This window comes from Phoca vitulina, unplaced genomic scaffold, assembly GCF_004348235.1.
Source record: "Phoca vitulina isolate PV1807 unplaced genomic scaffold, GSC_HSeal_1.0 scaffold285, whole genome shotgun sequence".
Taxonomy (NCBI): domain Eukaryota; kingdom Metazoa; phylum Chordata; class Mammalia; order Carnivora; family Phocidae; genus Phoca; species Phoca vitulina.
Window position 1 is genome coordinate 1 of NW_022589972.1, and position 23,940 is coordinate 23,940.

General features: G+C 37.4%; 1 protein-coding gene across 1 annotated transcript; it reads right to left on the reverse strand.

Moving 5' to 3' along the window:
- Positions 1-867: 867 nt before the first annotated feature.
- On the reverse strand, positions 868-21,749 carry LOC116629111 (activating transcription factor 7-interacting protein 2-like). Its single transcript, XM_032399410.1, has 5 exons — positions 21,668-21,749; positions 7,193-8,049; positions 6,030-6,154; positions 1,961-2,095; positions 868-1,341 (listed from the first exon to the last, which is right to left on the reverse strand). The coding sequence occupies exons 2-5, from the start codon at positions 8,037-8,039 to the stop codon at positions 1,216-1,218; spliced, it is 1,233 nt and encodes a 410-aa protein (XP_032255301.1). The 5' UTR covers positions 8,040-8,049; positions 21,668-21,749; the 3' UTR covers positions 868-1,215.
- Between the last annotated feature and the right edge of the window lie 2,191 nt (positions 21,750-23,940).

The window sequence follows — 23,940 nt, forward strand, 5'->3', positions numbered from 1 at the left end:
AAGTCAATTATCATATGGTTTCACTTATTTGTGGAACATAAGGAATAGCACAGAGGACACTAGGAGAAGGAAGGGAAAAAGGGGGGGGGAATTGGAGGGAGAGATGAACCATGAGAGACTATGGACTCTGAGAGACAAACAGGGTTTTAGAGGGGAGGGGGGAGGGGGGATTGGTTAGCCTGGTGATGGGTATTAAGGAGGGCACGTACACTGCATGGAGCACTGGGTGTTATATGAAAACAATGGATTGTGGATCACCACATCAAAAACTAATGATGTATTGTATGGTGACTAACATAACAATAAAATTAAAAAATAAAAAAAATAAAAAAATAAAGAGTGATTGGAATAGTAAACAAAAATAATAATTTATGTCAACAAATTCAACAACTTAGATAAAAGGGACACATTCCTTGTGAAGGTAACTTACAAAACTGATATGAGAGGAAATAGAAAAATCCGAATTGCCCCTTACCTATTAAAGAATTGAATTTCAAGAAAAAGTCTTCCTACAAAGAAAGCTCCTTTCCCAGATAGTCTTCAGAGATGGATTCTATCAAACATTTAAGGAAGTAAAAAAATCTTACACGGACTTTCAGAAAACAGGGGAAGGAATGCTTCCCAATGCATTTACTGAAGCTAGCATAAATATGATACCAAAGCAAATAAAGATACTACAAGAAAAAAATTCAGTGAATGTATACTGAAGACTATATTTAAATTTTATATGAAAAATATAAACAGATACCAAACTCTAATGATACCCCTGCTGAAATATTTTGGAAGTGTATGCTACAAAGTATATTTTGATACAAAAAAATACATTAGTATTTATGAATGCACCAAATATAAAGATGGCTTAGGAGATGAACAGATTGACAGATATATGACAAAAATAAACATATTAAAATAGTAAAGGTAGAATTTAGGTGCTGTGTATACAAATGTTCACTGTAAAGGTTTGTCAACTTTGCTGTAGTATCTGTTTGAAACTTTTTATCCTGATAAAATGGTGGGGATCACAAATCACCTCTCTAATCACTTGATGTAAGAAATACAAGTGGCATTTATGTTTGGCCACCTAAGGGTATTTTCTCCAGAGATAGCATCACAAGAACATTCTAAATATAAATTTTTCTTTAAAGCCTTCTTAGTTTGGAAATATATTTCATATCTTAAAATCCAACTACCTATAATGGTGGGTCAGTGAGGCAATTAAAACTCATATGTGTTTATACCAACCTTACAGGCTGTATTACTGGTTAATACATTTGGTTCCAAGCAATTCTTTTGAGAGTGCAATCCTGCTTTAATACGTCTTTGAAGTTTTGATATTTTTGCCTAGAAGAAAAAGAGAAAAACAAATACAAAACCAGAGTACTAAATAATACATAGAGATGGAGGGAAAACTATGTATCTGCCAAACGAGTCTTTTAAGACTTAGACATCCATCCAAATAAATGAGAAATTTTTATATAAGCAAAGATTTACTTTATATAAGCATATAAATGTATTTTATTTTATGTAAGCAAAGATGCCAGGATGACATACAAGAATGGAAGATAAAAACATCAAACTTTTAATTGAGTCATAATAAAATTAATGTTGGTAGGAAGCACCAATCAGCAAGTAATCCTAGAAGAGTAGAACAAAAAAACCCCAAAACAGTTTCAAACACATTGTACAAGCTCTAATACAGGATATATTTTGAATTAAAAGAAACTGCTTACATATTAAGCCTGTCAATTGACACAGAACAATTGACAACAGAAGAACATAGAATAATATTTCCAATTTCATAAGGGTCAGTATTGCTAATAAACTCTATTACCTATGGTACAGTACACCAGGCTTGTGGTCAAGGATCAGATTTGGGTCTCCTTTATTGTTTTCCTTTCCTAATATGTAAAATATCACCAAATTCTACTTCAAATGAAATCAAATGAAATCAGAAACTTACGAAGAGTTCATCAGCTATTGCTTCATGTTTATTCCTGCACTGTGTCTTCCCAATGCGTTCGGTCAATTCTTCCAGCTTATTATCAAATAGTTTGTAATTTATACTATAGATCTCCTGTCGAATCAAATGTTTGACCTAGAATTTTAAAATAAAAACCAGAACACCCCATGTTTCAAATTTAAAAGCAATTTTATTTTCTACTCCTTAAAAATAGCTTTGTTCTTTTCTGGATTTATTGTAACTGATAAAATATACATTTTTCACATTTTTATGTTTATATTACCAGAAGTTTGAATATCAAATTTAGCGAAACACACCCAGGATCTAATATTACCAGAAGTTTGAATATCAAATTTAGCAAAACACACCCAGTATCTAAATATATGGATATGTTAGAACATAAATTTATTCTCCCAGTGCTAATTTTTGTTTCCTACAGTTTCAGCTGAATTCCATAATACATATTAAAGGAAAGGTAAAAGCCTATATTGCATTTATATTTTTTAATGAGCATAACTGAAACCAAGTATTCCACAAAAAGGAACTCCACTTATCTGAAAGCCAGAGCCCAGTGAAAATGGTTGGTTGGTCTATAGTGGATATGAAGCAAATTATGAAAGTCCAAGCCTTGACCCAGCCATTAACAAAGCTATATGACCTTTGGGAAGTCACAACACCTCTCAGCTTCATCTTCCTTGCCCACATATGGGTAGGTAATACAGTGTTGAACGTGTGATGCTAATAGGATTTTTATAAGGGTATAAAAGATAAATATATGAAAGAGCTCCAGAAAATAGAAAACAGTGAATTGATATAAAGGAAATAAATATGCAAGGTAATCGACTTTACTTGCATAGGTTTTTTAGGGGGTGACTTTCTATTGTTAAAATGGAGAGAAGTCAGGACTAATTAGGTAGTGACTAATGCTATTTGGCATCATGCACGCTATTCTAACAGTAGCTATCACATGAAACATTAATGCATTTCATTATCTGGCTGTTTTTTAGAAAACAGACGGGCCTATTCTCAGGGAGCATAATTAATCTCAATGCCCACTGATATGAATAGCTCTGCTCAGCCATATATTCAGAAATATCCACTGTAATTTTCTGCTGAATTTGTATCCTCCTGTAAGCTGCTTTCGTAACAGAGTAGGTAGTGTTTCTTAATAACAAAACCTGTCATGATACGCCCAAGGTATTTATTAGTAATATTTGTATCTTTCCCCTAAATTCTTGCTTCTTGGTGTTTGAAATTGGAACACAAAGCTTCTGTGTTAAACTCTTTTATACTGATATCACTGGGATGATTAGGGTTATTCAACAATTTTGATTATTCCCAAGGTTTTTCCTTCTCATTTCCAATTGTTCTTGCTCTTCAACATCATCTACTTGATTTTTTTTCTGTAATGCTTAACATTTCTTCAGTGATTTCTTAACATTAGACATGATTATCATTTTTACTGTCAAACTTTTAAGTATTTGATTCAACTAGTAAGTGCTCAAAATAACATACTATTTTTACTAACAGGTGAAAACCACCCATATGTGGTTTTTATGGATTACTACAGCCTTGCCAGTTCAGTGGCTGGGTCAACATGTAAAGCTCAAACTCAGATGAATCTTGGAGAAACTTTCTAAATGTTCTGAATGTGGAAATACTGTTTTGCTAACAAGCGGAGATCACACGGTGTTTGTGAAACTTCCCTGGTAACACACGGGATATTTGTTTTTTTTTAAAAGATTTATTTATTTGACAGAGATAGCGAGAGATGGAACACAAGCAGGCGGAGTGGGAGAGGGAGAAGCAGGCTTCCTGCAGCGCAGGGAGCCCGATGTGGGGCTCGATCCCAGGACCCTGGGATCATGACCTGAGCCGAAGGCAGACGCTTAACGGCTGAGCCACCCAGGCGCCCCCGGGATATTTGTTAAAATCACAGATTCCTAGGCCCTAGCCTGGATTCACCAAAGAGAATTTCCTGGAAAAAGGCCTGGAAAGCTGTCTAATTAACAGGCACCTCCAGTAATTTTTATTAGGTAAGTTTGAGAAAAGAGTAGCCTAAAACAACAGTCTTCAGCTATGAGGGAGCTCAATAAACCACAATTTAAACAAGTAAGTACTCTTGGTGATTCAGATGGAGGCAGACTCTTAAAACTTGGTTATTTAAAAGGACTAAATGCCCATCCACAGATTGTTACTCTTGGTTAGATTGGACATTTCTCATTTAGTGGCGATGTTACTCATAAAAAAGGAAGACCCAATAACCTCCACCAAATACCTCATAAATGTCTTCTGCTGATGGTAATGTGTCCCAAATTATGTTATCTGATGGAAATCCTAGGTACAATTTGCAGATGGCAGCAAAAGTAGCCTAAAGATTGGAGAAAGACTAGCAATTATATATTTTCAATCTGCCTCAACTTTCTAAGATGGTGGGTAGAGTGAATAACTTGGACTTTAGAAGAAAAACTCCTCCACTTCAGTAATTTAATTGGAATCAGCAAGGCCAAGATCCTTATAAAAACCTCAAAAAAGAAGAGTCAACAGCTCTGAGACTCTCTCAGGGAAGAATAATGTCAGAATGCTAGCCCTATTCCACTGGGATTCAAACTAAAAAAAAACCCCAAATAGATGTGGTTTAGAGAGTTAACTGTTTGCACAGGAATTAAAATATCAAATGATGGAAAGCTAGCTATTTGGAGATAGGTAAAAAGATAGTAATTAGCTAAAACCCAAGATGTCTCTGAAGAATGTGCAAGAAACTTCAGGGAGGAGGGTGGTGGTGGTTGAGAAAACAAAATAAACTGCATTCCTCAAACCTCGTTGGGAAGGACCATTTTCTGTGTCAACTCAGACCAAGTATTTTGTGAGACACATAATAGTAATGAATGAAAACTGATTTTTCCATGCCAGCGACACCAAAATATTCAAAGATTAAATTTTTTCTTCATATGTTCCTATCAGAACTTATTTCTAAATTCAGCTACTAATCAATGGGAATAAGACTGGAATCCCAAACTTTTTTCTTAAGCTAGATCTATGCTCACCATAATTCTGCCACCTCTTTCCTGCAAATAACAGAATATTTACATATTTTTTTATTAGTGTTTCCTTTGGTCTTCCTGGAAGAAAAGACAAAGTAGAAAGGGAAAAACTGCTACTCACCTTTCATGCTGGTTCTGCATGAATCTTTCAAAAAGGTTTCCATTTATTTATTATGTGAATACATATTCATATAATATGTAACTATATAATTATAATGGTCTGTTTTAGAAAACAGTAGTGTTTTTGTTTCTGAAACAGCAGGATAGTTTGGCTTAAAACATTTTGGTCCATTATAGTTGACAGACATTAATCTACTACATAATGACTTTCAGTTGAATAATTCTAGTGGTAGTAAAATACCAAAACATGATGGTTAAAACAGGTCCTCATTACAGGACCTATTAAAATTGAAGTTCATTACACTTAAACTCAAGAGTTGATCAAACATGGGAAGCTGTAGTACAATGAAATAAAATGGGGCAAAATGAAAGCAAAATGTGCATTTGATGATGCTATAAAACAAAGTATCAGAAAATCCAACAAATCTGTGTAAACCTGGAAATTAGGGCAAGTAAACCCGAATGCAGCAGAACTTTATGATGGACTTCTGGGTTGTCTGAGTCTATGAAGTAGGGGTCAATTGTGATAAGGTATACAAATGGCTGTAGCTGCAGATCAGAGAACCCAAAGACCAGAACAAAAGACACTGAATTATTTAGCAAAGCTTAAGGTCACGCACTGTCTGACTTTCTAAGAGATTTAAATGTAATATTGACTAAAAAGTCCATTCTCTTTCTACTACAGCACTCTACCTACACATGATTCTCTAGGTTACTCTACATGTTTTGGTAATGTAAACAATTATCTTTCCCTAATATCTCCATCAGTTGATTCCATTTTCATATACAACTTTTGCACCAAGTGAAAGTCTTCTGTACTAAATCATCGTGGAGATCAATTAACTTTTACCATTTTTTACTCATCAGAAGTTTCTGAAGCAAATATATAAGCCCCAATATTTTACCTGTTCCAGCAATGCTGTTTGCTTTTCCAGAGCTACACAAATATTTTCATTAATTTGCTCTGAAGTTTTCATGCGCTTAACATTTTCTTTGTTTTCTGAAAACATCCTCTTCTTTTGATTATGGCCTTGGGGAAATGGAAAGATCAGGAAGTAAAAATATTCCTTCTAAGGAAGGAAACAAGGGAATTCTCTAATCCAGGGACTAAGGAAATAGAAAAACTAAAATGTGACCAAGGCAGCATTTTTTAGAAAATGTAATTGTCTAAAAAATTGTGATAAACTAACCTTAAAAAAATGATTATCTTAGGTTCTTAGGTAGGATTCTGGTCTCAGATACACTTTCCTTTCAACTTCATTTAATACCTATTTAATACCAACAAGAACTGAATAAATTATAGCATTTCAATCCTCTAGTTACTTCAGTGGTCTTACATTATTTTTATACAGTTACTTAGGCAGTCCTACATATTTTTAATAGGTGATCCTATTATTTTTAAATAATTTTAAATCCATCTTATTAAATGATCACTATGTAGCCTAGACAAGAACACAAATAAAATTTATCCTACAAAATGTTTTCCTTATATTTCATTAACTTACAAAAAAATCCTACTTCAAATGAAATTTATTTTTGCTATTTTAATAATTTTATAACTCTAGAATTTCATTGGTTAACTATTTGATGTTTCTCTGTCACTCCACGCATACACATACGTATGTTTATGTGTATATATACCTATTATCTATCAGCCAGGTCAATTCTATGGAAAGAAATGAGTTCACTAATGATTAAAAAAACTCTTTCAACTAGCCTTCTTATTAATCTAATAAATAAAACTTCAAAATAAGAAGAGATGTAGATGAAATAAACCAAACAACTGCCATAAGTCACCTTTTGATTTTTTTGTACTCTCAAGGGAAAGCGACTGATTCCTTCTTTGCCAGAATTTACTTCCCTTCAGATATGGAGGATACCATTTCCCCCTCCTCACCCTAAATGGTTGAGAAACAAGATACTCTGAAACGATTAATGTTATCATTTACTTTTTTCCTGGCTACAGACACTCTATGGTTTCTGTATCTGAGGCTAAAAAACATCCCCCAAAAGGAAAGTGACTATGACTATTTTAATTTCTCCAAAAGATGCATAAGTATACACTTACTGTTATTACTATCAGTGTCAAGTGCTGACAGCCGTGTTGAGTCTATACTTTCAAAATTTGAAATGCTGGAATGACAGGTTCTACAGGATTCTTCACTTTTCAAAATGTCAGTAGCACAGTTACTGGAAATGACTGAATTCACCAACTTAGGTATTTTATCAACAGGCAGAAAACGGGTATCTGAACTTAAAATTAAAATGTCACTTTGTCTTTTATCACATGACTCAGAATTGGAGTTTGTTTCTAAATAAGAAACTATCTTGTCGATTCTCTTATCATCCAAGGTGTTGTTTACTGTAGTTTTTGGCATTTGAACCATACCACTCAATACACTAGATGGACAACAAATGGATTTCACATTACAATCTTCTTCATGTCGTTCAAAATAGGATCTTGTTATATCTGTCTGACATTCAATATGGTTTTCAGAAGTGTTCTGTGAATCTTTTGCCTCTTGTGTAAAGAGTTTCCTGGAAGATTCTATTGTTTTGCTTGGCTTTTGGTAAGGGCACACAACTTGTTCTTCAATGTATTCCAATCTTGTTTCTGAATCAACAATTTCTAGTGGTTTCATTACATTCTGAGAAAACGCTTTACTTTTCTCTGAGCATACTGAATTTTTGTTAGAGTCCAATAAGGAAGCATCATTTTCAGAATGTCCTTTTTTGCTCTTTATGACACCAGTACTTGAATTCTGATTACCACTTGACACATTATTCCCAGTTGCTGTTTTCAGTGCTTCAGCATTCTTTGACTTATTCAGGATCTCTACTTGCTTCCGGCAACTTGCAGGCATTGTTTTTTTGGCTTTTAGTATCTTCCGCTTACTTCTATCTGGACTTGCCATCTTTTATACCCTAGAATTTAAAATACCATATTTAAATGCACTTCTCTAACAGACAGAAGCTTATTTATTTGTAATATTAACGTTCAGACTATTTCTAGAGATTTAGATAATTATTTTTCTTGAAAATTACATCCATTTTCATCTGTCACTGAAAATGTACAAGTAATTTTAATTTTTTTCTATAAATCTAAACTATAGAAATTCAAACTTTATATTGCCAGTAAGCCTCTACTTGATACTAAGCCTGTTAATTTTATCTGGCCACTTTTTGTCTCACCTCACTGCCATAACCACTGAAGTCTGGTTTCAATTATCCAAGCAGGCCATACCTTATATAATCTAAAGATTAAATTGCATTTTTTTCATAAAAACAAAACTCAATGTTTTGCAAAGAATTTTCCATTTTCTATACCTAGTGGCACCATCTTAAAGTTTTCCTAATGTTCAAATTTCCAAAATAAATGGTACTGCAGGAGTATTCCCAAAAGTTTGGAGTATAAAATGAGTGCTAAAGATACACAACATGATGCTACTTCAAACAAGAAAGCCAATTTAGCTTTTAATTATTTTTCATAATTTAATAAAAATCTACATAGCAGAGAAAAATATTTTAGTGTTTCTCTCCCATTATATCAAGTCTGATCTAAACTGTAGGTAGGTAGGTAAGTGGTTTAAAGGAAATAACTGTGAAGTTACAAGGCAATCAAAGGCATAATAAAAACAACAAAAAAAGAAAAAAATATATATGTACGGGCATCATAGGCCAGTTATCTAACAAAGTATAGAGAACTTACTAAACTGAAAAGACAGAATCTAGGACTTTTGAAGGCACAAATAACCCAGTCAAAGCTACCTGAATAATTTTTTCATTTATCACTATACCTTACTTGAAGCTTTCCTTTACTATATCCTTTTAATTTACCATATCATTTGATCAGGAACAGTTCCAGGATTTGTGAGACCTGAAGTTTGAGGTGAATATTTATTTAGAACAAGAAAAAAAAAATCACAACAAATTCAAATTTTAAAAACCTGTCTGTCATGTATAGGGGGGCCTGGGTGACTCAGCCGGTAAGCATTGACACTTGCTCTCAAGGTCATGTGTTCAAGCCCCGTGTTGGGCTCCACACTGGGCATGGAGCCTACTTAAAAAACAAACAAACAAAAACTCCAAAAAACAAAAACAGACCTGTCATGTATTTTAAAAAAAAATCACAAAATCCAAAAAAATAGCATACTTTCATTAATTAAGGGCCTGATTCAATATAAGGTTTTTCCCTATAGGACTACATATTTGATTGCCTCTTCATGAACACAATTTTTGCAGTATTTCCCATAGAGAGAATGAACAAACTAAATCTTTCTTCTAGCATGGCTGATTAATTTTTTCTTTTTAAGTATGCTCCATGCCCAGCAGTGTGGAGCTCAATGCAAGGCTTGAACTCATGATCCTGAGATCAAGACCTGAGCCCAGATCAAGAGTTGGATGTTCAACCAACTAAACCACCCAGGTGCCCCATTAGCATGGTTGATTAAATTTTAACTGATAATCAGGATGCATAAAACAATCAGCTTCATGTAAAGACATACTTTTTGTTGGTACTGCTATAGCTATGTGCCCTATAAACACAAAAATTCTTACTTTATTTTAAAGACAGAATTCCTATCAAAAAAAAAAATGTAGTGAATTTTTAATTGAATATGCTATTATTTTTTTAACAAAAAGAGAAGTTCTTTTGACTAGAAATCCATGAGAACTAAATCCTTTACTTATGTTTTTAAACATCAGGTAATTGGAATATTTTTTCCTGACTACCTCTGGCTTCATAAATTTCAATTCGTGGCTTCTTCACTCATATATTGCAGGGGCCAGGCACTGTAGACCATCACAATCAGGCCAACAGGCAATAATTACCTACGTTCAAAAGTGACTATGAACCACAAATGTATCCTATTAAACCCACACTAAGTATATTCCCAATCACAAACTGCCTGAAGCTATTCTACTCCCAGGTGACACAAAGGTAAGGAGAAATCAAGATGAAGAGAAACAGTAGTCTTAAATGATTATAGTTGAAATATCTTATTTTATAAATCTTACAGAAACTACCAACCATGTGAATACACTGCTATGGTCCTTTCTCAGGGCCTTTAGAAAAGGCCCAAACTAGTGAAAAGCCCTGAAAACTTTGGGGTAAATATGCCTCTACATTTGATGCACACATGACATGTAATGTCCATTAATTATGAAGTATGACAATGTATGAAAATACTGAATATCTTTGAACCACCCACCATTCAGCCAAATACCACCAGTAACTTGTATCTATCCAAGGTTTCCCACACCATGCCTCTTCCCCCTCTTCCCCAGCCTAAGGTAATTTTGTATCCTAAATTTTGAGTTTATACTTCTATTACTTTTTAGGTTAGTTTCATTATAAATGTGATGTGTAAACAATACAGTTTAATTCTACTTACTTTCAAGCAAACTATATAGTTTTCTTTTTCTTTTTTTTAAAGATTTTTTTTTTTTTAAATTTATTTGACAGAGAGAGAGATAGCGAGAGAGGGAACACAAGCAGGGGGAGTGGGAGAGGGAGAAGCAGGCTTCCTGCCGAGCAGAGAGCCTGATGTGGGGCTCGATCCCAGGGCCCTGAGATCATGACCCGAGCCGAAGGCAGGCGCGTAACGACTGAGCCACCCAGGCACCTCAGACTATAGTTTTCTAACACGTTTCTTCATGCATATCCCCAGACTCATCCATGAAATTGTGTGTATCAGTAATTCATACATTTTAATGGCATCATAATGATCCATTGGGTCAATATAACAAAACTTGTTTATCTAGTTCTCTGTGAAGGATATTTGAGTCATTTACAGTTTTCTTTTTCTTACTAACATTATTGCTACGACTACTGTTTCAAGGTGCATGTCTATAAATATTTTTTGAGTGGATTTGTTGGGTAGCAATAAGATATACAAATGTTCAAATTTTCAAGATAGTCAAATTATTTTCCAAAGCAGGTATACCAATATACACCCCTACAGGCAATGTATGAGTTACCACTATCCACATCCTCTCAAGCCTTTGGTATTGCCAGATTTAATTTTTACCAATCTACTTGGATATGGATATATATCTCACGGTCTTAATTTGCATTTCCCTAATTAGTAGCATCTTCCTATGTTTATTGGCTATACATATTTCCTTATCTGCAAAATTCCTGGTTATATCTTGCTTATTTTGTTTTTGACTGGTCTGTCTTTTCTCATTTATTTTTTAAGAGAACTTAATATATTATGAATAATAATCCTCTGTCAATCATTTGTTTTATGAGTTACAAGTATGTTCTCTCATTTGTGGTTTGTCTTTGGATCTTCCTAATTTTAATACACATTTCTTTTTTTTTTCTTTAATGGCTAAACTTTAATCTCTTTGAGAAATCCTTCCCCACCTCTAGGTAATATGTGAAACAGTGAGGCCTACTGGTGGTATAGAAGCCTTCTGATCTAAGTTATCTCAGGACACAGACATGCACCATGGTGTGCAATTATAAAAATACGTAATCTAAAAGCAGACCTGAGTGAATATATAATAGGAATACTTGCTCAGAGAGAATTATTTTTTTTAATTTTATTTTATTATGTTATGTTAGTCACCATACATTACATCATTATTTTTTGATGTAGTGTTCCATGATTCATCATTTGCGTATAACACCCAGCGCTCCATTCAATATGTGCCCTCCTTAATACCCATCACTGGGCTAACCCATCCCCCCATCCCCCTCCCCTCTAAAACCCTCAGTTTGTTTCTCAGAGTCCATAGTCTCTCATGGTTCGTCTCCCCCTCCGATGTCCTCCCCTTCATTTTTCCCTTCCTAGTATCTTCTTCTTCTTTTTTTTTTTTACACATACAATGTATTATTTGTTTCAGAGGTACAGGTCTGTGATTCATCAGTCTTGCACAATTCATAGCACTCACCATAGCACATACCCTCCCCAATGTCCATCATCCAGCCATCCCATCCGTCCCACCCCCAACCACTCCAGCAACCCTCAGTTTGTTTCCTGAGATTAAGAATTCCTCATATCAGGGGCGCCTGGGTGGCTCAGTCATTAAGCGTCTGCCTTCGGCTCAGGTCGTGATCCCAGGGTTCTGGGATCGAGCCCCGCATCGGGCTCCCTGCTCGGCGGGAAGCCTGCTTCTCCCTCTGCCACTCCCCCTGCTTGTGTTCCCTCTCTCGCTTTGTCTCTCTCTTCAAATAAATAAATAAAATCTTAAAAAAAAAAAAAAAAGAATTCCTCATATCAGTGAGATCATAAGATACTTGTCTTTAGAGAGAATTATTTTTAAAGTTTATAAACATGAGAAAATTGGTCATAACAGTGTGCAACTTGTTAGCTTATAAAACTCAGGGCACTATGGAGAGGTATTTCACTTGGAAAACCTCTGCATCAGTATGCTTAGGGAAAAATAAGTAAAACTGCCAGTAAAAGGCTCAGGGAAGTTAAGTACTGGTAACTGCCTAAAAGATAAATGACAATTTACATACTGTAGAGAGGTTTAGTGAAATTTATTATTGGGAGAATAAAAATAAAAGACAGTCTAATTGGGGATCCCTGCCATCATCAGAACTTCTCTCTTCAACCAGCTCCCTTGCTGTCAAATAAGCAACATTTCACACAGATCTTTAAAATCATGGTACTATCCAGCAGCACAAGTTAGGAAAGAGAAGTCATCTATATTTTCTCAAGTTTTAAAGATCTGTCTTTTATTATTTAAGTCCTAAATCCATCTAGAATTGATTTTAGAATATACTGAGGAAGGTATCTAATTTCATTTTGCCCTCAGGTGTATAATTAATTGTTGGAGAGTATCCTGTTAATTTTGAACTTTAAAAATGTTACCTTTCATTCATCTGATGATATAACTCCTGCTGAACGTCCCATCAATTTGTTTCAGATGTGTTTTGTAAAACTTATTGAAAATATTTTAGCCTAATGAATCTTTTAATAGAATTTAATCCATTTACATTTAATATTGCCACTAAAGCTTTAACTTACACTTGGTGTTATGCCTTCTGATTTTCATAGCGTTTTGCTGTTATATTTTACTTTCTATTGTTTGATATCTCCATATTATACTCAAACATGAAAATGTCCTTTTTATTTTATTTTTTTAAAAGATTTTATTTATTTATTTGACAGAGAGAGACACAGCAAGAGAAGAACACAAGCAGGGGGAGTGGGAGAGGGAGAAGCAGGCTTCCCGCAGAGCAGGGAGCCAGATGTGGGGCTCGATCCCAGGACCCTGAGATCATGACCTGAGCCGAAGGCAGATGCTTAACGACTGAGCCACCCAGGCGCCCCTGTCCTTTTTATTTTATAAGGTCTACATATGCTTCATGATTCCATGGATTCTAGTATATTAAAAGTTTTCTAAAAGCATTTCAGCCAGTGTTTCAGTAACTATTCAAGTAAAGAGTAAAACAATATTATTTAAATATATATTATCTTAAACTATTCAAGGGGTGCCTGGCTAGTTCAGTTGGAAAAGCATGTGACTCGATCTCTGGGTCATGAGTTGGCGCCCCACATCGGGTGTAGAGATTACTTAAATAAACAAAACTTAAAAAGTATTCAAACTTTACATCCCAGATTTTTACCTTACTTTTATGTTATATATACTTTCAACAATAATTTTGGATATTTACATTCTGCTTCAAAGCCAAAATTGGCTATTATTAATAAATCTGCTATCAACATTCATGTGTAAGTTCCTGTGCAGACATGTTTTCATTTCTCTTGGTTATATGTCTATATGGAACTGCTGAATCATACTGTAACTCCATATTTAATCTTCTGAGGAAAAGACTATTTTCAAAACCATCTGGACCAATTTACATTCACAACAGTAGTGTATGAGGGATTTTGTTTTAGTATCTCTTCATCAACACTCATTATCTCTTTTCCAGTAGAGTCATCTTGGTGAGAGTAATGTGGTACCTCATTGTCATTTTGATTTGCATTTCCTTGATGGTTAATGATGCTGCTTATTGTTCCAGCACCATTTGAAAAGGCCATTCTTTCCTCCAATGAATTGTTATGGCATTCTTGTCAAGACCAATTAATTTAAATCTTAAGGTTTATTTAAGGATTCTCAGTTTTATCCCACTGATATATAGGTCTCAATTACTGTAGTTTTCTGTTAAGTTTTAAATTTAAGATATGAGTCCTCAACTTTGTTTTTGAGGATTGTTTGCACTATTCTGAGTTCCTTGAATACATATATGAATTTCAGGATCAGATTAACAATTTCTGCAAAGAAGGCTACTGGACTTTGATAGGGATTGTGTTGAACCTAGATAGATCAATTTAGGGAGTATGGCAACCTCAATTTTATCAAGTACTCTGATCCATGAACATGATAGTCTTTCCATTTACTTAGGTATTTAATTTCATTCAAAGGTATATTGTAGTTTTTAGAGTTTTGCACTTCCTTTTGATACTGCTGTAAATGAAACTATTTTTCTTAATTTCATTTTTGGATTATTCATTCTAAGTACATGGAAATACAACAGAATACTGTATATTGATCTCGCCTGCAACACTGTTGACCTTGTTTTTATATCTAGTTTTAGCTCTAGTTTTTTCTACAAACAAGATCCTATCATATGTTGGTAGTTTTATTTCTTCTTTCCTGGTCTTGATGCTTTCTATTTCATTTTCTTGCCTAGTCCGACTAGAAACTACAGTACAATAACAGAAGTGCCAAAAGTTGACATCCTCCTCTTGTCTAACTTAGGGGGAAAATCTTCAGTCTTTAACCATTCTATATGGCATTAGCTGTGGATTTTTCTCAGATGCCCTTTATCAGGATAAGGAATTTCCTAACTATCTCTACTTTGTTGAATGCTTTATTGTAAAGGAGCATTGTATTTTGTTAGAAAATATCTCGGCATCTATTAACATCATCATATGGCTTTGTTTTCCATTATATTGATATGGTAGATTACATTCATATATTTTTGGATGTGAAACCAGCCTTGCATTCCTGGGATAAATAGCACTTGGTCATGGTGTATAATCCTTTCTCTGGGTTGCTAGATTGAATTTTTACTATTTTGCTGAGGATTCTTGCATCTATATTCATAAGAGATTCTGTTCTGTAGTTTTCTTATGAGGTCTTTGTCTGATTTTGTTATCAGAAGAATACTGGCCTCCTGGCCTCACAGAATGATTAGGGAACTGTTCCTTCCTCTTCTATTTCTTAAAAAAATTTGAAAAAAATTGGTATTTTTATATGTTTTGTAGAATTCAACAATAAAGCCATCTGATACTGGCCTTTTCTGTGTTTTTTTTTTTTTTTTTTAAATTTTATTATGTTATGTTAGTCACCATACAATACATCATTGATTTTTGATGTGGTGATCCACGATCCATTGTTTTCGTATAACACCCAGTGCTCCATGCAGTACCTTTTCTGTGTTCTAATTCAGTCCCTGTACTTGTTATAGGCCTGTTCAGATTTTCTATTTCTTCTTGCGTCAGTTTTGTTCATTTGGGTCTCTTTAGGAATTTGTCTATTTCAACCATTTAATTGACTGGCATAGAAGTGAATTGTTCTATAGTATTCTCATCATTTTTTGTAACTTCTGGAAGTCGGTACTAATGCTCCCTCTTTCATTCCTGATTTCAGTTATTTGAGTCTCTTTCATATTCAGTCTAGGTAAAGATTTGTCATTTTGGTCTTTTTGAAAAATAACTTTTGGTTTCCTTGATTTTCTCTATTTTTTCTTTCTTAATTTTATTACTTTCTGCTGTAATCTTTATTATTTCCTTCATTCTTCTGACTTAGGTCTAGTTTGCTCTTCTTTTTGTATTAAGAGTAAGTCAGGTTATTGACTTGAGATCTTTATTTTTTTGCCTTTAGAAAAAAAAAAAGTCTCCACACCCATAATGGAGCCCAATGTGGGGCTTAAACTCACAACCCTGAGATCAATACCAGAGCTGAGACTGAGTTGGACACTCAATCGACTGATCATTTAGGTGCCCCGAGACGTTTTTTTTAAATATAGGTGTCCATCACTACAAATTTCCTTTAAAATATATATATATTTGAGAGAGAGAGAGAGAGAGCAAGAGAGTGAGTGAGCACAAGTGGGGGAGAGGGAGAAAGAGCATCTCAAGCAGACTCCCTGCTGAATGTGGAGCCTGATGTGGGGCCCCGATCTCATGATCCTGAGATCAAGACCTGAGCTGAATGAAACCAAGAGTCAGACGTTCAACTGACTGAGCCACCCTGGCTCCCTGACTACAAGTTTCATTCGAAGAATTGCTTTGATTTCACTTCAAAGTTTTGGAATGTTATGTCATTTTCATTCATTTGAAAGTATTTTCTAATTTCCCTTGAGGAGTTCTTTGACCCATAGGTTATTTAGGAGTTGTTTGATTTCCATACAGTTGTGAATTTCTCAAATTTCTTCTTGGCACTGAATCCTAATTTCATTCCACTGTAATCAGAGTGTACTTCATTGATTTCAATCCTTTTAAGTTTGCTGAGGTTTGTTTTATGGCTCTGTATGTCTATACTGGAGAATGTTCTAGGTACATGAGAATGTGTTTTCTGCTGTTATTTCAACTGTTTACAAGAGGTCTCTAAGGTCTACTTGGTTCGTAGTGTTATTCAAGTGCTATTGATCTCCTGCCTAGTTTTCTATTCATTATGAAAGTGCTGTATTGAAGTCACCAACCATTATTATTGAATTGTCTATTTCTCCCTTCAATTCTTGTCAATATTTGTTTTATGTATTTTGGTGCTGTTATTAGGTGTATATAATACATACATACACACATATGTATATATAATTGTTATAACCTCCTGAGGGACTAGTCCTTTTCTTATAAAACATCCCTCTTTACCTTCATATTTTCTACATCTGTTTACCTTTAGTTGTTTTTCTCTTTCAACAGAATTTCAAATTTATAAAGTTCTTCATTATATTCTCTAATTATATTTGTAACATTTGCAAGATCTGTAGTACTTTTCTTTTTTTAAAATGGATGGGGGTGGTGGAGCTCTGGTCAGCCTCAGTCTCCAGCTGTCTTACCTCCTGCACCAGCTTCTTAGCGCATCTGGGCAGATGTCAGGACAGTGAGTGAAGTATATTGACACCCACTGGCCCTGGAGGTTGGTTTTGCAGCAAGCCTGGCCCCAGTGGTCCAGCAGGCTGAAGTCACTCTGGCCCATGGCTGCCTGGCACAGGGACTATGTCAGCTGTTGTTTCTGCCACTGCTCCTTCTTTGTCCTGGTAGCCAGCCAGGCTTCACTGAGCCTGGTGTAATGCTCTTTTTATTCTGATTCTGATATTAGTGACAGTTCTTTTTTCTTCATCATTCTTACTAGAAATTTATCCATTTAATCAATATTTTCAAAGCACTGACTTGGCTTTTCTTTCTATTGTACATAGTGTTCATCATTTCCTGTTGGCATTTTAATTTCATTTTCTTCAGGCTTGATTTGTTGTTTTTTTTTTCTAGCTTGAGATGAAAACTCAGATTTTTAACTTTCAGTTCCTTTCCCCTTCTCACTTTGCATTTAAAGCTATAAAATTTTCCTCTGGTTCTGCTTTAGTTGAATTCTACACATTTTGATAAACCCTACCTCAATTTTAATACTTGGTTCAAAATATTTTCCAATCTCCATTACAATTCCTTCTATGATCTGTGGATTATTTAAAACACTGATTAATTTCCAGGCAATTGCGGATTCCCTATTTATATTTTTGTTGAAAGTTAGCTTAATTGCACTGTAATCAGAGAATATCCTCCAAAATGATTTCAATCTTTTATTTGTTGAGGCTAGCTTCACGGTCAATTTTTCCAAAATCTCCACGTATACTTGAGCAGAACATGTCTTCCAACACTGTTGGGTGTGTTGTTATTATACGTAAATGCCAACTAGTTCAGATTTTTTTAGTTGTGCTGTTCACAATCTTCCAGCTATTAAAAACACTGACTGTAGGTTTGTCTATTTTTTTTTTTTATTTAATCATTGTGCTTTTTTCTTTATATAGTTTGAAGCTTCACGTAGATACTGATTTGAGTTTCTCTATTCCTGGTGATGGACTGGTTTTCTTCATTATGAAATCTCTCATAATGCTTCTTGTTGAGACAGTATCTTAATACATGTAAGCACTAAATAAATGGCAAGTCTTGTTATATTTTTTAAAAATCCATTGAACCAAATCTTTACCTTCCCTTTACTAAAAAGTGAAACTTGAAAACCAACCAACCTGAGCTAGGTTATATAGCTTGTCCCAGGAAACACAGTTCGGAGCCAGCATTTAAACCCAGGATCTTAAGACACAAAGAAATCTTGTATCACAAGTACAAATCAGGTAAGGAATTATGAAGAGACAGGGTTATCTTCAGGGGTATATAATGGTCAACAAAATGACAAAACTTGATCAACTTGTGCCAGGTGACAATCTCATAATGAGCATGAACTAATCCTTACTGCTCTAAGTGTGGTCCATGGACCAGCTGCATCAGCCACCTTCTAAGTGCTAGTACAATTTTGCTTTTACTTTAAAAACTTTTACCAATGTAATACCATAAAATGAAACAGTATAAAGTGCTCATAATGAAATGAAGTAGTTGCCTGTCAGCACTCCTTAACGCCCAGTGACAGTCAATTTTAACTAACTTAACCATTTGTTTTTTTATATCTCAGTATTTTTAATACGTTCACACTAGTTATTTCTTGTTACAAATTCTAACCATTATCAAATTCCTATACTTACAGATGAGATTTAGCTCTTTTCTACACCCTATGCACCTTTTAATCACATTGGTAGCTAAATCAATACTTAAGTTGTTATAGGCAAGTATTTTCTACATAATCAGACTATCATGATTGTATTATCTTTCCTATATTTTGTTTTTTGTGAAGCTATTGAATTTTATCTACTGATTTCCTATAAACCTATCTTTCACTGTTTTCAAATTCATCAGAACTGTCATCTATCAATGTTTCCCCTTTTTCCCAACTCCTTCAAGGTCATGTTTAAAGATCACCTCTTCAAAAAAGCCTTCCCCCAAGAAAACAACTTCCTTATCTGAATATCCCATTACAAACATATATTTTTAGTCATGAGCTTTGAGAGCAGAGATATGTCTTTACTTTTACATCCCCAGGAAGAGGAGTTTCATATAGCTTTATAAAATGCTGCTTAAATGTATACTCAACTTATAAAGATTAAGTTCTGGAAAGCCAACAAGGGTCATTCTTTCCTTAAAGTACCAAAACAGGCCTCAGGAACTTTTGCCATTATACACACTTGTGACACGGAGATACATTAATGGTACCGCATTTAGTAGATACATTTAGTGCATCTACACAATTAATGGTTAAATGTAGTAAGATCTGTCTATGAACATCCCTTATATCCTAAGAAATTTAATCAGGAGTTCAAAAATTCAAACTACATCTGTTATCTCCCCTACCCAAAAAGTCAGTTATTTCTCCCCAAATATTACCTGACTACAAACTTTCTGTCCTAATGAGATTGGTAAAGCTGAAGAGTGATGAGAAGTTAGGTACCTGGGTCTATAGTAATGCATTTTAAAGGTATCTGTCAAGGTTTAAGACTCAGAGAACAGGGGCGCCTGGGTGGCTCAGTCAGTTAAGTGTCTGACTTTGGCTCAGGTCATGATCTCAGGGTCATGGGATCAAGTGCTAGGTGGGGAGTCTGCTTGTCCCTCCCCCTCTTTCCCTCCTCCTCCCCCTGCTCGTGCTCTCTCTCTCTGATAAATAAAATCTTAAAAAAAAAAAATGGCTCAGAGAACGGAGTATTTAAATGATGCAAGTATATGAGACGAAATAAGATATAGTCCTTTTTTATATTTAATATAATCTCACTCAATGAGAACACTTGTGCATTCAAAGTTATAAAGTTTATTTTTATTTGTAACAACTACCCAATATATTACTTAAAATTTGATTACATGAAATGAAATACATCTGTAAACACCCACTAAAATAGAATTACAGGATATGCACAAAGATGTGAGGGTCACACCGTATTTTCACACCAGAATTCAAGATATTAAGTAGCAAGGAAATATAGTGGACTGAAAGCTGAGGTGATGTACAAGAGTCAATAAGGAAAACTGCAGAAAATTCAAGATGTACCTAGACACACCAGTTCTTAAAAGACGTAAATCATTTCCAATACGACACTGTTCATGCATTTCTGTTGAGGCAGAAGTCAATCTTAGGATGTGGTCTGTACAAATCTGCAGATAAGACTGAGAGTTAAGTAGATTAATTCGATTAGGGTCAGACTCAACATCTCTAAAAACCGAACTGAAGGATAAACTACGAAGGCATACTTCACAAAAGCTGAACTCGATGTAATTAAACCTTGATTCAGAGGCTTCATTTTTGCATTTTCAATAGCTCTCCTGTGACATAAGTTATCTTGGTCTTGACTGTTCTGCACCGTGTTTTTGCAAACACCTATGTCGCGGATCGTTTCCTGGCTACAAATAAACACAGGACAATATCCTCATGGGAAGAGTATGAAATCCCAGGCTGGAGTAACCGAAGTCCGTTTAAAGTGGACAGGACACAAAGTGGTCCAACGTTTTCCTTCTAAAGGGCTACTGAGCACACTTCTTCTACATCTTGACCACACATAAGTCTTTAGGGCAGTGAAAGCTAGCTCGTCCTGGATCCCACAACAGATGCCGGCTCGCCACGTCAGCAGCTTCATCTTCAGGCCCCGTATCAGGCAAAGCTGAAGAAGTCAAGTTTTCCAAGAACAGTCGGACTGGAGTCAGAGACACAAAAGCAAACTAAATGCTTCCTCTGTCTACCCAACACATCCTCCAACTTTGCCGAAATGGGAGGGAAAGCCGGTCAGGTAGGGGCCGGAAGGAGAAAATGGTCTCTGATAAGTAGATATGCACTGTTTTCAAGCTTGTGCGCCAGCGGAAAAGCCATCTCCAGGACGACTGGGCTACAGCTCCCCAGCGCGGCTCAGCGCAACAGGTGTCCGGCACACGTGCGCGCGCCGGCCCCCCAGACCTGGGCCGAGAGATTTCAGGGGGCCCCTCTGTCCCCGGGCCCCCCGCGCCACGACATTTCTCGACGACAGCCTCCCCGCCCCTGGGGAGCCTCGGTGCGGCCCCGCCGGTCCCCGGCTTCTTCAGCCAGCCAGCCAGCGCCGCGCGGGACCGCGGTGCCCCGGCACCGCTAAAAGTAGTCCGGCCGGGCCCCGATCCCGTACTTACTCGGAAGGACAAAACCCTGAGGCCGCCGCCGTGTCCCTCCGCAGCCGCGACCCCCACGCCGGGCGCACGCCGCCGCCGCCGCTCCCCGCACCGCCCCCTCGGGAGGCGCCGCGGACGCGTGCTCTCGCCCGTCGCGGGTGTCCTCCCGGCCGGAGCCCCGGGGCCACTCTGCGGGCGCCTCCCGGTCGGCCCCGTCACCGCGACCGCCCTGCTCGCGCGGCGTCCCCGGGCTTCGGCGCCGGCCCTCAGACAGACGCGCGGCGCCGCGCAACCGCCGACTCGGCCAACCGCCGCTCGCGCGGGGCTCTCGCCCGGCCCCAACGTACCTCCGGCAGCGCCACACCGGCCGCTTCTCTCAACAGAAGCTCAACGAACAGCAACCGCCGCGCACAATAAGGCTCCCGCGAGGACCTGTGGAGGTAAGTCTGCCCGCGCCCGCCCCCCCCGGACTGCCGGCCAATGGCAGCGCGAACATGCGGCGGCCCAGCCAATCAGGGGCGCCCTGCTGGAGTGGGCCGGGCGGGGGAGGGGATAAGCGGCCGGGAAGTGGAAGTCGGCTGCGGGGTGCCGAGAGCTCGTTCGCCGCACCGCTGCTTCTCTGTCGGGGTGTCGTCCGCGCCGCGCGCTGGGCCGTTGCTCTGAGTGACTCGCGCGACGCGGTGGAAAGTTTTCCGAAAGTCGTGACCCGGGAAACTTTGTTTACAAAATCGACTTGAATTTTCAGAATATTGCCTTTATAAAAACTCATTCACCTGAATTACGGAGTTTTGGGACGACTCCTAAATTTTGCGACACAGGCGAGTGGGCCGAGCCCAGTTGTGTTTTCTTGAGTCTTTTGAATTGTCCTGGGATCCTGCCACCTTAGGCTGCGTCAGATTTCGTGAGGCACATAATGGCCCTTCATGACATTGCTGTGTGTTCAGTCAGTTCTGAGTGCCCTCTCTGTGCTCACGGCAGGGAACGAACTTAACCGTCATTTGTGTGATAAAGCTCTTCTAGTCGCGGAGGGGAGAGCTACCGGTCTTCTAATAGCTACTGGCTGCAAGAGAAACGAGACAAGGCCAGACGTTCCAGAAAGCTGGGTCATGAACACAATAACGTACCCAATGGGGGGCGCCTGGGTGGTTCAGTTGGTTGGGCGACTGCCTTCAGCTCAGGTCATGATCCTGGAGTCCCGGGATCGAGTCCCGCATCGGGCTCCCTGCTCAGCGGGGAGCCTGCTTCTCCCTCTGACCCTACCCCCTCTCATGTACTCTCTCTCTCTCTCTCTCATTCTCGCTCTCTCAAATAAATAAATAAATCTTAAAAAAAAAAATAACGTACCCAGTGGGTTCCCAAAATCTGGTCCAGGGATTTTTTTTTGGGGGGGGTCTGCAAAGTCAATACTATTTTTATAATAGACATTATTTGCCTTTTTCATTCTGTTGGTCTCAGGTGTGTCCAGCGGAATTTTCCAGAAACTTCTGGAAAAGTGTCATTGTGATATTGCAACATGTCAAACGCAGAAACAGGCGAATCCAACAGTCTGAAGTCAAACACTAAGGAAATTGGCAAAAAATGTAAAACAATGCCAATCTTTGCACAAGTTTTTTTGTTTCAGAAAATAATTTTTAGGGCGCCTGGGTGGCTCAGTTGGTTAAGCGACTGCCTTCGGCTCAGGTCATGATCCTAGAGTCCCGGGATCAAGTCCCGCATCGGACTCCCTGCTCAGCAGGGAGTCTGCTTCTCCCTCTGATCCTCCCCCTCTCATGTTCTCTCTCTCTCTCTCTCATTCTGTCTCAAATAAATAAATAAAATCTTTAAAAAAAAAAAAAAAAAGAAAATAATTTTTAATATGGTTGAAGGGTGTACATAGGGTTGCTGAGAGAAAGAGAGGGTGTAGGAGGCAAGTGATTTGGAGTCAGATAAGAATTTGGACTTAATTCCAGTGAGTAGACTTCAGAAATGTCATTTAGGGTAATAGTGTATCTTGCCTGCTTTTTTTTTTTTTTTAAAGTAAGCTCTATGCCCAACATGGGACTTGAACTCACGACCCTGAGATCAAGAGTTGCATGCTCTGCGGGCTGAGTCCACTGAGCTTGGGACTTATAAAAAACTATGACACAACAATTGCGTGTTGTTTTAAGCTGCTAACTTTGTAGTAATTGGTTATGGAAAAAGTAGAAAATGAATACTAGCATTCTTTCTCATACCCCTCTCAGCAATCCCAGAGGCAGGGCTGGAATCCCGGGAGCTACGTTTCCCAGATGCCCTATGGCCAGTGTTCTGGATTCATTGACATTTTGCCAAGTAGGATGCACTTCCTGAGATTGAAAGTAGAAGAAAGACATAAATTATTGTTCTGTGTATTTTGTTTGGGCTTTGGCTCTCTTCCCTGCCAGTCCCTGCTCCAGTGATATAAGGCAGCTGTGACAATCAACAGTGTTTTTTCTGAACTTTTCTGACAGCAGCAGCAACTTCCCTACTTTTTGGACCGCAGAAGCCGTGGCACAAACGAAAACCATTGTGACAGTAGCTCCTCCAGCCCTTCCAAAGGCTTCCCCGCCCCCCTGCAAAGGCTTTTAAGCACCTAGTTCTCTGTACCAAATAACATTATGCT